At 36.9% G+C, this 18866-nt stretch overlaps 1 protein-coding gene across 9 annotated transcripts in view; it reads right to left on the bottom strand.

The window, feature by feature from the left end:
- Positions 1 to 18866, bottom strand: part of DST (dystonin) — a 303406-nt gene that overhangs the window by 27699 nt on the left and 256841 nt on the right. For all 9 annotated transcript variants that reach the window (XM_055714785.1, XM_055714788.1, XM_055714794.1 and 6 more), the window contains 11 exons: positions 18018 to 18140; positions 17181 to 17282; positions 14953 to 15054; positions 13636 to 13809; positions 12645 to 12800; positions 10116 to 10313; positions 9487 to 9615; positions 6155 to 6325; positions 4646 to 4801; positions 4209 to 4415; positions 2440 to 2559 (listed from right to left, as the gene is read on the bottom strand). In XM_055714785.1, the coding sequence (XP_055570760.1) occupies positions 2440 to 2559; positions 4209 to 4415; positions 4646 to 4801; positions 6155 to 6325; positions 9487 to 9615; positions 10116 to 10313; positions 12645 to 12800; positions 13636 to 13809; positions 14953 to 15054; positions 17181 to 17282; positions 18018 to 18140 (1638 nt within the window). The remainder of the gene's footprint in view (positions 1 to 2439; positions 2560 to 4208; positions 4416 to 4645; positions 4802 to 6154; positions 6326 to 9486; positions 9616 to 10115; positions 10314 to 12644; positions 12801 to 13635; positions 13810 to 14952; positions 15055 to 17180; positions 17283 to 18017; positions 18141 to 18866) is intronic.

Below are 18866 nucleotides of genomic sequence, written 5' to 3'. Positions count from 1 at the left end.
AGAAGGATCATACAGGAAAAACAGATTCAAGGGTGAACAAAAGCTTGCAATCAATTCATCCTTTGAGAGACTAGAGACACTACACCATATCTACTTTCACCTGATTTCACAGAGGTGTAACTAAGAGTAGATTCTGGGTTAAGCTGCCAGGAGCATAGAGGTAAGTTAATTACTGAGATTTTGTTCATCTACCTACCCTCCTTCTAAGGAAGATGGGAACATACAGATAAAATTAGCCAGGTTCATACAAGTGTACTGTAAGGAACATTCGGCATTAGCACAGGAATGGATTGGGTGACCTAGTATGGGTTTTTCCATTCCTGACTTCTAAAAATGAGGGAAAACTGCTGATAAACAAACCATGAATAACCCCCAAAAGTCCCTGGCAACACACTAGATACAAGTAAGAGAGAAAACACATTATCTTAGCTTTTCTCTTTCAGAGACTTTTTTTTTTTTTTTTTTTTTGGCAGTAACAACTGGCAAAGAGCATGTCCAACTTACTGCTTACAGCAGACATTCAATTCAGATAGCAAAATTGTTAACTAAGAGGAGCAAGGAAACCTTCAAGGCTGGACAGAAAAGACAAAGACAGGCACACAGGGTATATGGGGGAGTGGAAGGAAAAGACTCAAAATACGAGGAAGGACATTGCCGCATTGGAAGGTTTGACAGCTCATTAAAAAACAATTGAGTTGATTTCTTGCGGGGACACACACACAAGTTTAAAGTCACAAAGTTCATAAACCCCCCTCTCTCACACACAGTCATCTTCTTCCTCCAAATCGCCAGTTTCAATCCTAATGTCCCTGTGCCCCATTCCTTAATGAGAAATGAGATTCAAGCAACTCAAGTAGCTGTTCTCTACAGGCATTTTATACAAAAAGAAGCTGGAGTAAACACACCACTGACGGAAATGAGGAGTCTGCCAATCCATGTGAGGAAGCTTGAGCTCACAAAACATACTACTGCAGGTATAAAAAGTAAGCAGGATTATCAAGTTTAACATTTCAGAAGAGGGGAGGAGCACAGAGTAGAGTCCTGAAAGGACCTCAAAGCAAAGTCACAACATGTTGACTGTACTCATGAAAAGTTTGAACTTTATATAAAGAAAAAAGAGGACTGAAAGGATTAAGACATGATGGGAGTCAGAAGACAAGACAGACTATCTTAACAGCAAGTTTCCCCCCTCTCCCCAATTCCCATCGCTGACTTTAAATTCTGGCAAGAGCAGCAATCCCAGAAAAAACTGAAATTGCAGAGTTAGCATATCAGAATGTTAATGTAGGCTTTATCTAAAAGTTTTAACAGCAAACATAGGTAAAACCTTTTGCTTAATCAACAGCCAACTTTCAACATATTAAAGGATATTTTCCTGGTTGATAAAAAATACTTAAATCATGATGCAGAGTGAGAGATGATAAAAATATTCAGTAGACTGATGCAGTAACCAATCATTAACATACATGGCAAAGCTTGTCGGAGGTAAAAGCAATCATCAGAAGCTACACTGAGAGGGAAAAATTAGATATGCAAACCCTTGGGGATATTGTGCAGAATGAAAAGTAGGAGTATATGGAGAACAATAAAACTGATATGAAAAGTAGAAGAAAATATATGCCAAAATGTAGAAAAATGAATGATCTTTCAGTACTCTGTCTCTGATGAAACTGCACCAAGATAAATCTTGACACACAGTCTGTCTCTTGAGGACTCTACCACTTACCCACTTGATCCTTAGAAATATATTATTCTAGGCTCTTTACAAAAGTAAAAATGAAGTAAAGACTTCTGTCTTTCCTTTTGCTTTGTGTCTGATGGGACCACAGAGCTTTTGAATTATCATTATTTGTTTGAAAAGCCAGGTCAATCAGGGGAATTTTTACATTTTCACCTATAGTAGCTGGGTTTATGGAAGCTGGTCCTGGAATTCTGAATCCCATGAAGAGAAACAAGCTTTGCTACTAATGGTGTCACTGTACTTTCTAGAGGATTTAATTAGTATTTCCATTGACATAAAAAGCAACTGCCAATCAAACTACAAGATTATTCTTCTTGTAGTGGATAATGTATACAGGATGAGGTGGTCCTGTAGCATTAAGAGCAAAGTCCCAATCCACGTAATGGGATGGTGAATTTGTAGTTCAAGAACTGAAAAAAGCCTGTAAGAAAACCTCTTCAGAGATAGTGTTATTTTTTTAAATTTCTGTGCTGCTGTATATCCTTCCTCTTCATAGTTAACCATTTCCTCACAGATCAGGTACTGTGAGAAGTTTTTTTTCCACTCCCCACCTGTAACCCCCCATCATTTCACCTAATGCAAATAAGTACTTCATTGCAGCGAGGCTATAAATCTATCCCTTTGCTAATTGAACAGTACAAGGCTGACAGACTTACCTACACCCACTGGGTGCTTTGCATTTATCACTCATGACTCACCTTATGCTGTGCGAGCTGCATCTTTATTTTGTCAGGGTCATTTGCAATTTCAAGATCTGAGTCCAAAGATTTCTCTGACTCTTCCAGCCATTCCATAAGTTTGTGCCAGGCTTCATGGAACTGCAGGGAAGTGAGATTTGCATGGATTTTAAAATTCACTGGTTCATAAAACAGTCCGAAAATGTTAAACCCCAATGAATTCCCTATAGGCCAAACAAGTACTTGGCAGACTCTGGAAAGATTTGGTGTGCTTTTCTCCCTGGTCTCTCAAAGAGGACTAGCCCAACCATGTGCCCACTGGACTCAGCTTCACCTCTCCCATGTAAATTAGCAACCTTTTATGTACATGATCTGCACACATAGTATTTATCTTTCAGAGACATATTGGTAACTTCTGTTGATATATTGGTCATTTAAATTACTACATTTTCAGTAAGGAATAGTAAATACAGCAAGAAGAGGACTCAGCTATTGCATGGGACAACAGCAGTAAATCACTGGGAAAAACTCCTGTCTGGATGACTGCCCAAGATTTTGCCTGCGATGCTAATAAATGTTCTCATTGTATCAAATGCTATCTTGACAGGCAAGAAACAGATTCTTGATCTTCCTTCCTGTCTCAACAAAAAGTGCTGCAGGGAAGGAAGCACGGAAAGACTAAAGATTCAACCAGCTTTTGCAAAGTGGCATCCCTTTGGGATTGAGTGTTTCTAAGCTGGTTAGTTCTTTCTCTGCACCTCTGTTGAAAATTCTTGCCTGGGCTACCTACACATGAAAGCACAAGAAACTAGTTCAGAAACCTCTTAAAGCTCCTGGACCCTATCATTCAACACCGTGGATCAGGCCTTGACACCTTGACTTGTTACCCTGAATTTATAACTGATTGTATTCAGCCCTGTAAATGGATATAGAGATTAAATCTATCCCACTGCAGAACTGCTGTGTGCATGAATGCACAAGAGAAACTACTGGGAAGTAAGTAACATTTGATTTGCTTTATGGGCTAATTTATTGCTCAGAGAAGTTCTTACTCTACAATCTGAGTGGTGGTAGCAGTGAACATGGAAATGTGGTTTGGGTGTGAACATTTCCAAATCTTGAATGGACATGTTCACTTGCATAAAAAGAAGCTAGAATTTCCTATTGATGTTTAAACAGATTACATTCCACTCACATTTTTAATCTTATCATTCATGTTCCTCAGTCAGGGGAACATGAATCTAAGGAAAAAAACACTAACAGCCCCTGGTGAGGCAAATTGTGTAAAAAACACTCTCCAGGTTTTTAAGGAAACAAACAGAGGTGTCTTACTACACAGAGGATATTGGTCTAGTAACTAACGTAAGAGACTGAGGAAGTGGTATTAATCAGGGCAGAACATAAACCCAGGAATAAAATACTAAGGAAAACTCCCACAGATTAGTGAAAGGGGTTCATCACATTCTTTAAAATATAAGGGGTTGATTGTGAAACTTTTTTTTGAGGACAGATGGCACTAATACACATCTGGAAGCCATACTGTAACCTTTTTCTTTCAGATTATGCTGTATTGCAGACAGAAGTTACTGCTCGAGCTGAAAATGATGCTTTCGCCTCCCAAATGAAGTGCTTTATGACTGAATCACAGAAATTGCTCCACTAACTCAATAGTGTCTGTTTCAAGGAAGTCTGGGTTTAGTGCAAGTGCTTTAAAGCACCATATACTTCAAGAGTCTGGATGTAATTACAGCTAAGTTCAAAGAGCTGTACAACAGCTGTTGTCCGATTACCTGTTTGGCTCTTTTCCTTGCATCATCCAAAGCTCTTCCCCTTTCAACTAAGCGCTGAACTACTTTTTCCCATCGACTCTGTACACTAATCAGCAGATTCTTAATAAGGACAACATCCTGTTTCTGGCTGAAATATTTCAAATGGGTTCCAGTTTTGTCCAGCTCTATGATCTGATCTCGATGCGAATTCACTTCTGTGGCAAAAACCTTGGAAAAAAAGGAGAAAATTACTCTGAATATGTTGTTCAAGCACTGGGTAAACACTGAAAAAAACCCCAGTCTGATAAAGAACGATGTAGCAAGAAAGACTATAAAATGCAATTTTAAAACAAAACCAATGTTCCTCTGAGTGCCAGCATTACAGCGTTCATTTGGACATTGCTGAAGTACCTCCATAGAGTGGGAGAAAAACATTACACATCTGTTTCTTTACATACCTTGTGTTCGTCAATTTGAAACAAGACAGTGTCCAAGATAAGACTTGGCCGAGAAGCTGCAGTTAGAGTTTGCTCAGCCTGAGTAAGCCAATTGATGAAATCTTGAAGTGAATTGTGGAACTCCATTGCTAAATTGAGGGCTTCTTCCAGTTTGGTCTGTAAAGATAGGTCATACTTTAATAGCAGCTGATATTGTGCAGAGCTTCAGCCAAGTAAACCATTTTAGTTCAGCATTTTGGAGAAACCATTTCAGTTTAGCATTTTGTTTAACATTTCAAAACATTTTTCCAACTCAAAAGTTTCTGAGCTTTAAATTAACAGCCTACATTTGAGCCTATTAAAGGAGATGGATAGAAGAGGAACAGCAAAATTACATATGATAGGTGACTAGAAAATACAGCATCTAGTATCAAGATAAGATTTTCCACATTAGAACATCTACTACTGAATCCTAATGGGGCATATGGATTTATCAATTTTAATACAAACCCAGTAGAATCTCAGAAATCTAAGGTGGCAGCGCACTTGAAAGAGCCTTAGAGAGGTAATCAAATCTATTCTCTTGCACTAAACAAATAACAAGTTTGCCTAGACCACTTTTTTTTAAATAAAGCCCAATTGTCATTTTGGTTGCCTGAACAGAGACTGATTTTGGATACAGAATTTTTGTTGATCATGAGACAACAGTCAGACATTTTCAAACAAACATATTGCTGGCCTAGCTGAGCACACCAACCTTACAGCTTCCTGCAAGAAGGTGCTTGTATTGGGTATTAATTAGTTTGACACTCTTAAATTACACAGTTACCTTAAGAGACACCAGCTTTCTTACTTTAAAATATAACTAAGTTGTAACTGAAATATTTGTGCTTTATACATATCAGGAACAGAGTGTTCCCCTGTTCGTAGTTACTGACATTTTTCATTGTCTGATTAAGGTAGAACAAATGGACCATACTTCGTGAAGGAATGAAAGCAAAATGAAATTAATAACAAGAAAACGTATGTTGTGTATCAGTGAAATCATGCTATTGATCTATGTTAGAACAGAAGGCAGTCACTTGAAGTAAGTGGCAAAAGGCCAAGTGTTTGGGAATTCGAAGTAAAAAATAGATAAAAGCTAGGAAAATTAATGCAACAATTCTGTACCGAGAAGGAGATAAATTTGAATGATCAAATAAATTTACTCACTCTCTCATGTCTAGAATTACTGTAATAAAAACCAGAAAAGCCCTCTTCCTCCCAAATGAACATTATCAATATCAGTTAACATATTTCTATAGAACGGGCTTGTGCCATTCTCACCCATCCCCCCTCCAGATTATGGATAATCAATTTCTTGAATCCCATTTCCCAGTACTTTCTAAACATACCAATTAATTCTGCGTAACTGTCTCTACAACTGAATTAAACCTAAAGGATAAAGCAAGTATGCATGCATAAAAGCAGGGAACATTAACTTCCTTAAATACATGATTTACATTTCTATTTTTATGTAAAAACACATACTTTTCTTTCACTGAGCTTTGTTTGTACTGATTCCCATTTTTCTTTTAAGTTATTTATGTCCTGCTCAACGTTTGTTTCAGCAGATTCTGGGCATCTTGCAAGCATCTGCTGGCCTTTCTGCATTAGACACCTATATGTCTCCTCTTTGGCTTCAAAGGCAGCACAAAGTTCCTAAATAAAGCAAGCATCAAAAAAATAAGTCAGGTAGAAATTCAATATTCTTTACAAATGCTAGTATAGTATATATTCCTCCCCCAACATTTAGCAGGTATGATTAAGACTAATAAAGGAAACATATGTAATTCATAAAAAGCCAAATGAGCAAAGAAAGGGCCCGATTCTTCAGGAAATGAGAACTTGTATTGTCTGTCAGATGTCTTCTCCAAGATCCAAAGCTTGGCAAAGAAAGTACTATGCACCTACTGCACAAGATTTGCTACAACTTGATTGGTTTAAAGTCCATCTGTAGCTGAAACACAAAAAGTGTCAGCATTACACATTGTGGTGAAAGCCCAGACCTATACGATACACTTTCAGAAGTGGGTGGGTCAACTTGGGAGGGCTGCTTTATTGTACATTGACTCTTTTGTTTTGTCTGTGTCTTCCTTCACTACCTAGGCAAGAGCACTTTACACATTTTACACAGACAAAGAAAGCTGGATGAATAATGGTACCGCTTTACTTGCTAACTATTGTACTGTTCTTTTCTAACCATGTTAAAGATGAGGTGGCAAGAGACTGGGAGATCCCATGCATCCCTCTGACTCAAAAGGGCATGTTCAGTATTTGTAACAGACTGTCCAAAACGTACCAACAAAGTTGCTGCAGACTGCCAAATGAGGAACGTATTCAAGATGAGCAGTAAGTGGCTTGCAAATAGGAGGGAAAGAACTTTTTCCACTGATTCCCAGAACAAGAGACAAACCCGACATTTTCTTTGGGTTAAGAGATACTGTACACACAGGGTTGTGTGTTCTGATCACAGAGGAGGGCAAAGTAAGAAGCAGGTTCAACCATGAGCTAAGATTTTAACAGGACAGAAAGCTCCCTTGCTTTCTTCCTCAGTACTATGAAAAGTAGTGTCACCCAGCCTGCTGCCTCCTACGCTCTGAACCTCCCTACAGTATTTCTGGTTTCCATAACTCCCCCAAGCATCTTATTTTACTGCAGCACAAGAACCCCTCAGAAGTAAACACAGGGAGCCGAGCACAGCACAGCACATGGCAAGGCAGGAGAGGTCCCAAACACTGGGGCTGGGCTCAGTCTAAGACAGAGGCTCACCACGGTGGTTAATTCTGCAGTACAGTCACATTCTTTAAGATGACAGGAGCAATTAGTTATTTTCAAGGAGGAGCTGAGAAAAATGATTGTTTAAAGAAAAGGAGAGGGACATTCTGAGCAGCAATGGGACAGCCAGAGAAGCCTCTTTTTAAGCCCCTTTCCTGCTGGTGTCCTGTAATGTCTCTTCATATCTTTTGTTTTCCTGGAGCTGCCTTAGCTGGAAGTGCTGCCCAGTCTCAAATCCACTTGTGAACTGATTATGGTTGAGGGCTCTTTTATTTGTATCTGTAGAAACAGACCTTATACTCAAGAAGACAGTTCATGACATAATTTCCAATGAGAAACAAAACAAAATACAGTTCAAAACTTTCTTCTTTGGTTTCATGTCAAAAATTAGCATGGTTTATATCACTTAGTGGCAAGTTTGGATTTGAAACTTGCGATAAATAGTACTCAACATGATAGGCAGTGTCAACATTTCAGCTGTTCCCCCCCCAAAAAAAACCCAAAACAAAACCAAAAACTAACAACCCAACCAACAACAAAAGAGCATTTACACATATCTGCACAGATGCACCATGGTTTAACTAAACTGAAATCAAGTCTTATTTTTCAAGTTATATACACTGAGAGTTAAGTCGTCAATGCCTGCAGCTTTATAATGACCCACAGCATAGTAAGAATCTGTTAAAATGTACACATACAGCTGGGAAATGATTGTACATGTAGAGTACATATTACTGGGGACACTTTCATGTTTGTTCCAACTGTAATATTAAATTCAGTTTAAAGATACTTTAACTAATCAATCTGTAAGTACAATAAGTACAGAAAAAATCATAGTAAAGGAATGTATCAAAGAAAACCTTGACATTTTTCAGGGAAATTTTTTTGGTCTGGATCTGACTTTAAGTCCAGGATGAAAAATTGAAAAAACTCCACTGACTCTCACAGAATCATGATTATTCCCCACCCTCACAGAAACAGGGGGCAAAAGAGAGGGGGTTTGCCTTTTTTTTTTTTTTCTTTCAAGACAAAAAGAGAAGGATGGGGGGGTTCAAAACCACAAGGTTGTTTCTGTATTTTGTCTAAGTTTCCTGTCATAACTGATTTTTAAACTGTAAATTCTTTTCCTTCTCAAAAATAGTTACCAGTAAATTTTGGAGGGAAAAAGTGCCCCATGTTGGTAGGCATCATTCACCTTTAGCATCATTCCAAAGTAAGATTAGATTTTTAAAGCTTTGGCAATGCAGCGTTCTAATGGAAATGGTGTCAGGCATATTTGAGTTCAAGGACAGTTCAGTAAACATCACTGTTGTACCCGAGCCAGAATGGCCGTTTAGATCACTGGGTTTTGGCTTATACCCTGGCCTAACAGGACAGCATGATCCTACATAAATGGAACACTACGAACCACCTTCCTCTGAGGTAAGAGATCAAGTTTATGTGTTGTTTTTTAAGCTCTACTGTTCTATGGAGGTAAAGAAACCCATAGAACATTTCTTAAAGAGAAATAAAGAGAAGGAAGAGAATAATCCCGATCAGCTTGCCCTTTCTAGTTAAAGCAGAGTCTTTACATAAGCCAGTAGTCTTTATTATATCTATGCTAACGATGACTTTAATGTCAGCTTTGGTTAAATAAAGAGTAAAGGATCAAGTCTCTTAAGTCAAGGTCCAATGAATGCGGATCACTTTTACATTCATCTTCATATCCAAGAAAAAGCATAACCATAGTTATGGGGACAGAAGGGAAAAGAATAGGGATCACCGCAAGATCTGCAAACACTCTGTTATTCTTCCTGAGAATGAGGACGCAAAGGTTCTTTTATTTCTGTCTCAGCACTATTAATGGTTCAGCTTTGAGCATCTCACAAATGACTACTTTTTCTACACTGAAAATAACAGTGTTGTTTTGAAGGCTATTACAATTTTTTAAGATACTGTACAGACATTGTGATATATAGAACATGCTCTGTGTTCACCATAAACACTCTTGAAAGATAGTTAGTCCTGGAATGCAATTTGCAAAGCATTCTAATACTGATACTTACCATATGGGTATTAAGCTGCTCTCTTGCTGTTTCTGGTAAGCCTCCAACAGGTTTTGATGCCAACAGCTGACGTTCAGTGTCTGTCAGCCATTGCTGCATATCTTCAACTTCACCATGGAAACCTTGTGCCTAAATTATACCGTATCATTTTAGAGCTTAGTTAAATGTTCTCCATTCTAATAGTACTCAGATGCATAAGTATACTGGCAAGATTTAATCAGATATTTGCAATAATCAAAGGAAACAAAAGGAAAAAAAAAAGGAAGGATAAAGCCCAAACCAAAATTTAAACTAGCTCAACCCAATCTAAATGACAAAAATAAAAAACATGGAAATCTTGAAAACAGGCTAAATGAGCAACCATAAGATCAATGTTTTCCTTGAATAATATACCTACACAGAAATGTCACTCTTGAAAAATATGTAGGCCAAAAGCTGAAGTCTTGATTCAGCACTATAGAAGAGAGTGGCCAGCTGTGGAAGATACAGCTAGATTCAAACTTTCTCCAAATTCAGGAGTGTCTGCATTATGGTTATGATTTAGGCCAAGTTCTAATACATGTATCAATGTACTTCATCTAAAAAGACACTTTCTGAGTTATCTCTTTATTTGATCATTTCCTATTCACCTGGATCAAGGCACTGTCCAGCTGCTGTTTCCTTTGTTCTGTTTTTTCCAACACGTTTTGCCAGCGCTGATTCAGGAGTTCCAACTTGCTCCGTAAATTACTTGCTTCTTCAACAGCACTTGATTCAATCAGGTCATTTCCTGCTTTCTTAACTGCTTCCACAGTAGATTGATGAGCTAAAACATCATTTTGTAGCACCTGCAATTGTAACACAGCATTTATGACTGGCCATGTTGATAAGTTATTGAATGAAAGCAATCACAGTGACTGAGCTAGTTCTAATCCAGTGACAAGGCAATAGTTTAACATCAGCACAGGTATTAGCAGTTAAAGCTAATAACCAAGGTCTCTTCAATCAAAAGCAGTAACATACCATTCTGCCAAAATGCTGATTTTATTTTCATATCCTGGAAAAAATAATATATTCCTTCTGAATACATATTTTCTGAAATTATAAAAGGTTTCTAGTGAAGAGTTATTTCTTCACTTTCCTTAATTTACTACATACTTTCCTTTAACAGCATTTTTCTTCGGTTTTGAGGGTAAGGTGTGAACACTGTTATATACTGTGGTGCCAATTGCTTGTGGAGCAGTAGTCTAAGAATAAAGGAGAGAGATGACAAGAATACTATGAGCCTGCTGTGCCAGACAACAATCTGACTGCCACCATGCCTTTTCATGCATTTCAGGTCTACAATTCACTTCCTGTTATGTCAGGCTACCAGGACACTTCAGCTGTGCTAAAAGCTGGGGAATTATTGTAATACTAACAACAGAAGACCACCTCCATCTGGCTGACAACCTGTTATCACCAACGACAGCAAAACCATACAAGGCAAAAAGTACATTTGGGAAATGGATGCTGTTTTCAAAGATTTAAAAAAAAAATATATATTTAAAAATGCTTTAAAAACAAAAAAAAAAGAAGAGAAAAAGAGAATATGCAAAATGGTTGGGAAAGGAATGGTGAAGCCCATGTAAGAAATTGAAGTTTATGACCTCTGTTTTTCATTGGGGTCTGGTTCAAACTCACCTCCCTTAAAATGCTACCATATGGAAAAAAAATAAAGCTAAATACAAAAACCTTGAAATAAACTATACAGACCACTTGATGAAACAGCAAGTAACAAGTAGCCCTTGTATACAAATTGCGCATCACATTTGCCTTAATTCTTCCAAGAACTGGAAGAGACTCATTATTATATTTTCCTAAGAGGGTGAAAAAAAGGGATATTCACAGAAGCATATGCATCTCATCCCTTCCTTCCTGCTAAGGCTCACTAAGAACAAGGTCTATTCTTTCCAAAATTATTCAAGGGACAGATGTTTTTACAGGCTACCACAGGATGCACTACTGCGTGAACTTTCTAACCTGTAAACTCTGTTTTTGAAAAGGAAGTAGATTCCTTAATGTGTTTGCTGAACTCCTTCAGCACAGACATAAATGATGTCTGGAAGCTTCTTCAGTGGTAAAACACTTCCGTTTGCTAACTATATAAAGGGTTCATGGAGCAGAAGCCACATTTGTATTTTATTTTTTTAAAGGGCCAGTTTATAACCGTAGTCACATAAGACATGTAGATATTGTACTCTCCTCAAGTTCCAACTGACCACACAAAAGGCTTCAGAAGCTGCATAGTTGCATTAAGACAGACAATGAAAATACCTTAATTATCTGTGTACTGTCAATTTCAATCATTTCTCTAAAAACAAAATGAGCTCCAAAATACTTTTCACATCACATGCAGGCAAAAAACTAAATGGCAGATTGAAAGGAAAGAAGAGGACTTATGTTAGACTGAAGTCTTCAGGCCTAGAAAGAACGTATCATCATGAACAGCACAGTCACACAAAGAGGTAGGGAAGATCTCTTGCTCCTGGAAGATACTCTTCAAAACAAAGGCACAATGGAAGCAGTCTTCCATAGGCTCCAAAGTCACAATACTCAGTAAAAATACTAGAACTAAAAGTAAAAAGTTAACCCTACATTGTATGTAACAAAAAGATGGGGACATGGATACCCCTAAAGTTTGCCAAGATTTTTAAAGTATTCTCCACATTAGTTGGACCCAACTGAGATGTAATTTTGCAGAATTCCGAACAACAGATCACTCTTTTCTGAGAAGGAAGGAAGAAGAATGAAAGATGTGCATCAGTGATGTGCATTTTTTGAGACCTGGCCTAAAGAGAACTAATCAAGGAGTTTATTGCTTGAGGGAGAGCAGCAGGTTCAATAACTTCCGAGTTCCCTGGCTCAAATGAAGCTGAATCAAGGTGGAGACAAGGGTAAGCTGCTCTTTTTTGGCCCAATCCTATGCCACTTGCATGGCATATGTAAGGAAGGAAGGAAGCAATATGGAAGAGTCAGAGTAAAGACATCAGTTATTCCAAGCCTGCATTTTAGCTATATCTGCATCTTGAAAATCTCTACAGAGAATTACTTATTGAGTGCTACATTTTACTACAAGACTCATCAGTAATATAAACATCAAAAGAACATTTCAGTTAATATTCATTATAATTACATACATGATGTTTGGCAAGTTCAATTTCAATAGCCTTGGGGTCTCCGCCCACAGGTTTCTGTTCATTCAGCAAGTCTTCTGTATGCGCCAGCCATGTCAGTAACTCATCCAGGGCATGCTGGAACTGCCCCAAGGCTAACAAGGCACCTTCCAGCTTGTGCTATAGTAAAAATAAAATTAACAATAAAATGGTTTCACAATGCTATTGAATTGTCTTATATTACCATTAGTCACCATAATCCAGAGCAGAGTCCGTGCCTCTGATAGCAGAAAAATCAGGGAGAAACAGTTATCCAACACAAGCAAGTGCTTTATAGTTAGAGCTGAGTTAGCAATTCCCCTGTAAAGCTTTACATTCCAGGCTTAAATTCCTGACCTTCGAAAAACCCACGTAACCAAAGCAGAGCTAAGTTTGAAGGTACTCTCATCAGAGATCTGATACTAGTTTTTCATCACTTAAAGCATGGTGTCAATATAAATGCAAGTTGGTTCATAATCTTTTTAAAAACTTTTTTTTTTTGTGTGGAATGATTCAATTTAGAAAAAATATACATTTCAAAGCACTGCATCTTTAAATCTCTCTTTCACTTTGACAATTTAAGGAAAAGAGCACTGAAACAGTTTAATATTGAAGTTGTTGTTCTGTGGGTTGTTAATCTTTTTTCAAGCGCTTAGTTCAGCAGCTCGTATTACCTTTGCACATATAAGCACGTTTTCAATTGCTACTAAAGTTGTCATCACATAACAAAAATGAAATAATAATGATTTGACACAGCACTGCTGACAGAACAGTGACAAAAAATATTGCTAATGGTTTAAAAAACATTTAAAAAACCCTCAATAAATCATAAAATTCAAATTCTATTAAATATAGTTCTGCCATTTCCAAACTAAAAGGAAAAAATATGTACATTTACACCAACATTGTGCATAATAAAAAGCTTTTCTTGAAATCTAAGTCATGAATAAAGCCCACCACCTTCAAGTTTATTTACCTGTCTACTTATAATTTTTTCTTCTAGGCTGTCCCACATTAGTTTGAGCTCTGAGAGAGGGTCTTGAACAGTGTGCTTGTCACTCTCCTCTGTGACCTTCTTCAGCAATAGTTCTGCCTGATGGTTCAGTCTTTCCATTTCTATCTGCTGCTGATAAGCTTCTGTCTTAAATTGCTATGGTAAATAGAAAAAGAATACAAATGTATCATAAGTAATAATCTTCTTGAATATAGTACAGTACAGTGATGTATTGTAAATATATTACTGTCAACTTTCATAAATATGGGAGTTTGTTATCCAATGCTTTGTCAAAATGCTTGTAAGACACTGATGATCCAGACAGTCCTAGCTAACTAAAATACCCAACAACATCTTACTATTCTAGCAGATACTGCTAACTGCAACCAGAGGATGATAAAGATGACCAATAGGAAAGTATTCTCCAATAACCTCCCTGGTCTGCAAAAAAACCAGAATATATCTTGAGTAACTTCTAGCTCTTGTGGTTGTGATAATATAATACCTTAAACTTCAAGTAAAGTTATTCTTCAAAAGAGCCAAAAGCAAATATTCTTTAGTAGAACACTCTCTTGCACACACAACTTGGGCAGCCGTCTGAATACAACTCATATGTGTGTTCTGTGCTACGTAAGATTATGGTTCACTTGAAGTTACATTGTAAAATAAACAATCTGCCCACAGTCAAACAAATGTACAAGTGAGCAACAAAACCAAGGACGTTCCCTGATCATTATACATCCCTGTTTTTTATATATAAGACAACAACCTACCAATGTCGTACTCAGTCACAGATCTATACAGACAGGTTTCTACGTTAGCCTGAAATTTTTATTTTCATCTTACTCACGTATTGGGAACATTGTGGTCTGTGTGAGCATTTGGCTAAAGCCTATAACGGCAGAAGTGAAGCTTTGGAGGCATTCTCTCAGAGCCTCAAGGAAGCTATTCATAGTAGAAACCAGAAAACATAAAGGTCATAGCAAAAGAACCCTGTACATAATAACCTTATAGCCTTTGAAAGAGACAGAATGCTGTTACAAGTATTTTCTGGGCTATCAGAACATTTTCACAATGTGAAATGTAGCCTCACCAAAACTTGAAATAGATTTTCAAATTAAAGGCATTTTAAAACTAAAAGTTTGCAATGAAATGTTACTTGATTTTTTCACAGATTCTTTTACTAGAAGCTGAAAATGAAGATTACTTTTGAATCTTGAGAAATACAGAAAAATACTAAACAACACAGAAAAATGCAGACAGATTAACATGTAAATGAAATAAACTGTTAGTTCGTACCTTAAGTTCCTCAGTTTGCTGCTTCACTGTCTCCAGATCTGTTCCAACTGGGGACATAGATGCTAACTTGCTGCCAGCAATGTCCACCCAGTCAAATATTGCCTGAAAATCACAGTATGAAATTTAAGCGTGAGCAGAGAAATACTGTCATGTTTGAAAGTTGTTTTAAGTTAAGTATCAGGTTATGTTTTTTTTACTCCAGAGAACAATATTGCTGTGCTCTTTGAACGAAAATAGCTTTCTTCTGCAAAACCTAGGTTTCTTTGCAATACAAGGGATTAAATACTAATTAAAGTAGTCCATGTAGCAGTTACAAGAATGTACATGCTGCAAGACTGAGCTTCTACTAGCACCAATATTCTGCCAGTACCATTCATGCTGAGTAGCACTGTACGTCTTGAGTAAAATCAGCAATTTTAATGACTTCCCTGAAAGGCAAATACAAGACAAACTCTGTTCTGCAGTCCTTCGGAGTGAAAATGGAAGACAGTAGCTTAATGATAACAAACTTTAAATGATGATTACATACAAACTTCTTCTGAAGGACGTTATCTGTGTAAGGAACATGGAACACAACCTGTTCCGTACATATTAGGTAGTAAAGGGCTGTAACTGAGCTTGACTGAATCACTATAGGATAATGCAGTTATAACAAATTATAATAAATTAAATCTCCCTAGTTCTGGGACTTTGTGGGTACTTCTTTTGAACTTGATATAATGCAGAACAACCTCAAAAATACTCTTATTTACAGATTAAGAACAGCTGTATCAATCTGGGTAATTGCACAGGCCAAAAAACCCACCTTTGTTAGGCCCTTTTCCTCCTGCCCATTATCTGTGATTCATTACAGACAAAAGTTTAGGACAGCCAGTCAGAGCTGCCCACTCTACACAGCTCCCTGAGAAAAGGAGAGCTACCCTCAACATGTTCAACAGGTTGAGGCAGCTGCAACTAACCATCTGCCCACAATACTTTTCATACTGTCTATTTAAATGAGCATAGGGTGGCACTTAAGAGTTCTTTCACAAAGTATCAAGCTTGTAGCATCTACAGTGCACAGCCACAGGAAATACAAGCATTAAACCAATGGTAGCGTTCCTAATGTAACCCTGGAAGTCAACCTCTGAGCAGTATGAACATAGGAGAACTTGGAGAAAAATACATAGTGGGGGTGCACTGGAAAACAGGCATGCTGCATTATTAGTGAGGAGTGTTCTACCTTCAGTGTCATGTGAAACTCTAATTTTAAAGATTTAATGAACCAAGAAAGACAATAATTCCACTGAGAAAAAAAAATAGTTTTGCAAATCTGACCATGTTTGGAATCTTTTCAGATATTTGAATCTCCTAGACACTCACTGACAAAAGATATGAGGCATGCCACTCTGCCAAAGCATGCAAAGAATATACAAAAAAACCCCCAAAAATACAGCACACAGAGAGAAAATATCATAGAATAGTCTGGTTGGAAAGGAACTTTAAAGGTCATCTAGTCCAACCCCCTTGTTGTTTGTTTGTTTGGGGGGTGTGGGGGTTTTGTTTGGTTTTTTTAAAATTTCATCTGTTGTAGTATATACAATGTACAAGATATCTTTAAAAAACTGCTGGAAAATTTACCTACAGATTTAAAAAGTTTATCATCTTCTAAAGTACTGTGATAGGATAAATTATACTAAGAATTAGTATAATGGTCCAGCAATACTATGTTCACATCCAACTGAAATATTTGACTTACAAAAAAAGGTAGAATAAAACTGAAGTTCTTTGACTCTCCTCCACTCAAAGAAAACAGCAGCAAGCGAGTATATGAACCTGTATTCTGTTCCTTTCAGATCACGTCAATGTGTCACAACTTCAACTTGCCTATCATATGAAGTACTGACTATCACAAGAAAAAGTGAGCAGGATTACTGTGGATGTGTGATATCAAAAAACCTTTGCTCATCTCAATATAAAAGGGGACATTAATTTTGAATCTAAACAGTGCAATACATGCACAACTATATGAAGAAAACAACCCAACAAATTTATTCTTTAATGCCAAAAAAACTCAACAAAACCAAACCCAACCTGAGAAAAAAAAGTATCTGCCTACTAAAGAAAATAGTCACTGTAATCAAACCGATACATTACTTGTCACTTACCCAATCGCATGACATCTTTTACTACAATCACATTAAATCCTATTGACTCAAGATTGGGTTAGGTATATCACACCATCTTACCTGCAGTCCATCTTGGTATTGAACAGCTGCCTGCATAGCTTCAGCAAGCTTATCCACCCGTTCTTTCCATGTTTTGTTCAAGGCATCCCAGGCAGAATTCAGCTGCAAGTAAGTACAATTTGCTCCAATGGACAAAAGAATTTTACTGGTGTATAATGTGCATTCACTAATTATTCATTTCTGAATAACACAAACTAAGCATGAATAGTCCATATTCATCCCATATTAACACTCATGTTCTCCCTATCACTGCATAGTTAGTTTCCTTCAGAATACACTAGAGGCTCTGGATTACAAAAGCTGTAAACTTCAATACTGATTACCGAGTACGTTTTTAACATAGGGATTATAGTTAATACAGGAAATATTATTAAGTCATTTGAGGTTGCATCATTATAATAAAGGTAGCTTAAAAGAAACATACATTGCTGGACATTAGAGAAATTAAAAGTACTTTGTAGTCATCCAAACAGAATTGTCTCAGTTAAGATGTCTCACTTGGCATAAACCAGATATACCTGAAATTTACTCTAGCATTACTTTTGAAAAAAGTAGCCATCTACCATATTAATCAGTATTTTTACAGAAAAATCTGTCTTTTACAAAAAATTTAACCCCATAAATCAATAAAACAGAAGTGTATATACATTCTAATCTTATCTGAGTCAAGATTTCTTTAACTGAAAGGTAAACCTTTGTTTTACCACAAAGGCTTCAGGGGCGTCACTTGCCACAAAACTTTTTATTTTCAAGAGCTGTTGGGGGTGGAGAGGATATACCAATTTCATCTGAACAAGTATCTAACAGAACAGATTTATGCATCTGCATTTCCCATACCTCATCTATACTCTTGTTGACAATGGGTTTGTCAGGTTCTCCACAAGCAGCTCGAAGTTCAGAGCCAAGGCTCACAACCGTTTCTAGCTCCTCTTGTAGTCCATCAATTTCTTCTTTAGCAGCCTACAAAGAGAAAAAAAATCCAACACTGCTAATACTAAATTTAATAATCTATGTACAACTTTCAAGATAGAACACAACAGGATTCCACCTTTGTTTTCTTTAAATTTACTTCAACTTACAACTGCCTGCTTAAAATACAAGCATCCCTTTGCAGCGTCAGAGTGAAAACAACTGACATCAGTCTAAATTACAACAATGCCTTATGTTGTTGTTTTGCATGAGATGGAAAAAATAAACAGGAAGTTGTAAATTACATTTCTTTAATCAGAGCGTTTTCTTTTTCAGAGGTTATCATTCAACCTTCAAATCTTTAACTATCAGCATAAATAATTACAGGCTTAGAGCATAATTCATAGATCATCATACATCTGTACACCTTTCATTTAGATGTTATGTATTATTTGGGGAATCTAAAGTATGTATAACTTTTAAAAGCCTCAGTGACATGCTTATTATATAAATGTTTATAAACATGTTTATAAACATGCATGTTTATAAACAGATATGCAAATAATAATGACAGGCACATGTTGCATGTTCATTGCAATTAAGCACTGATACATGTTATTTACTGTAGGCTCTTTAGATATCATTATAGTAGATTTCTATACGATTATCCCTCTTGGCCTCTTAAAAAAAAAGTTTCCTCTGGTATTATATAGTAATTCTGTCTTTTCTCTGCATACTGTAAATAAAATACTTCAAGTATTTTTAAAAAAAGAATAC

The sequence above is a fragment of the Falco cherrug genome, chromosome 6, assembly GCF_023634085.1.
Source record: "Falco cherrug isolate bFalChe1 chromosome 6, bFalChe1.pri, whole genome shotgun sequence".
In the NCBI taxonomy this organism is placed as follows: Eukaryota; Metazoa; Chordata; class Aves; order Falconiformes; family Falconidae; genus Falco; species Falco cherrug.
Note: the sequence above shows the minus strand (reverse complement) of the source record. Positions and strands in the feature narration are given on the sequence as shown.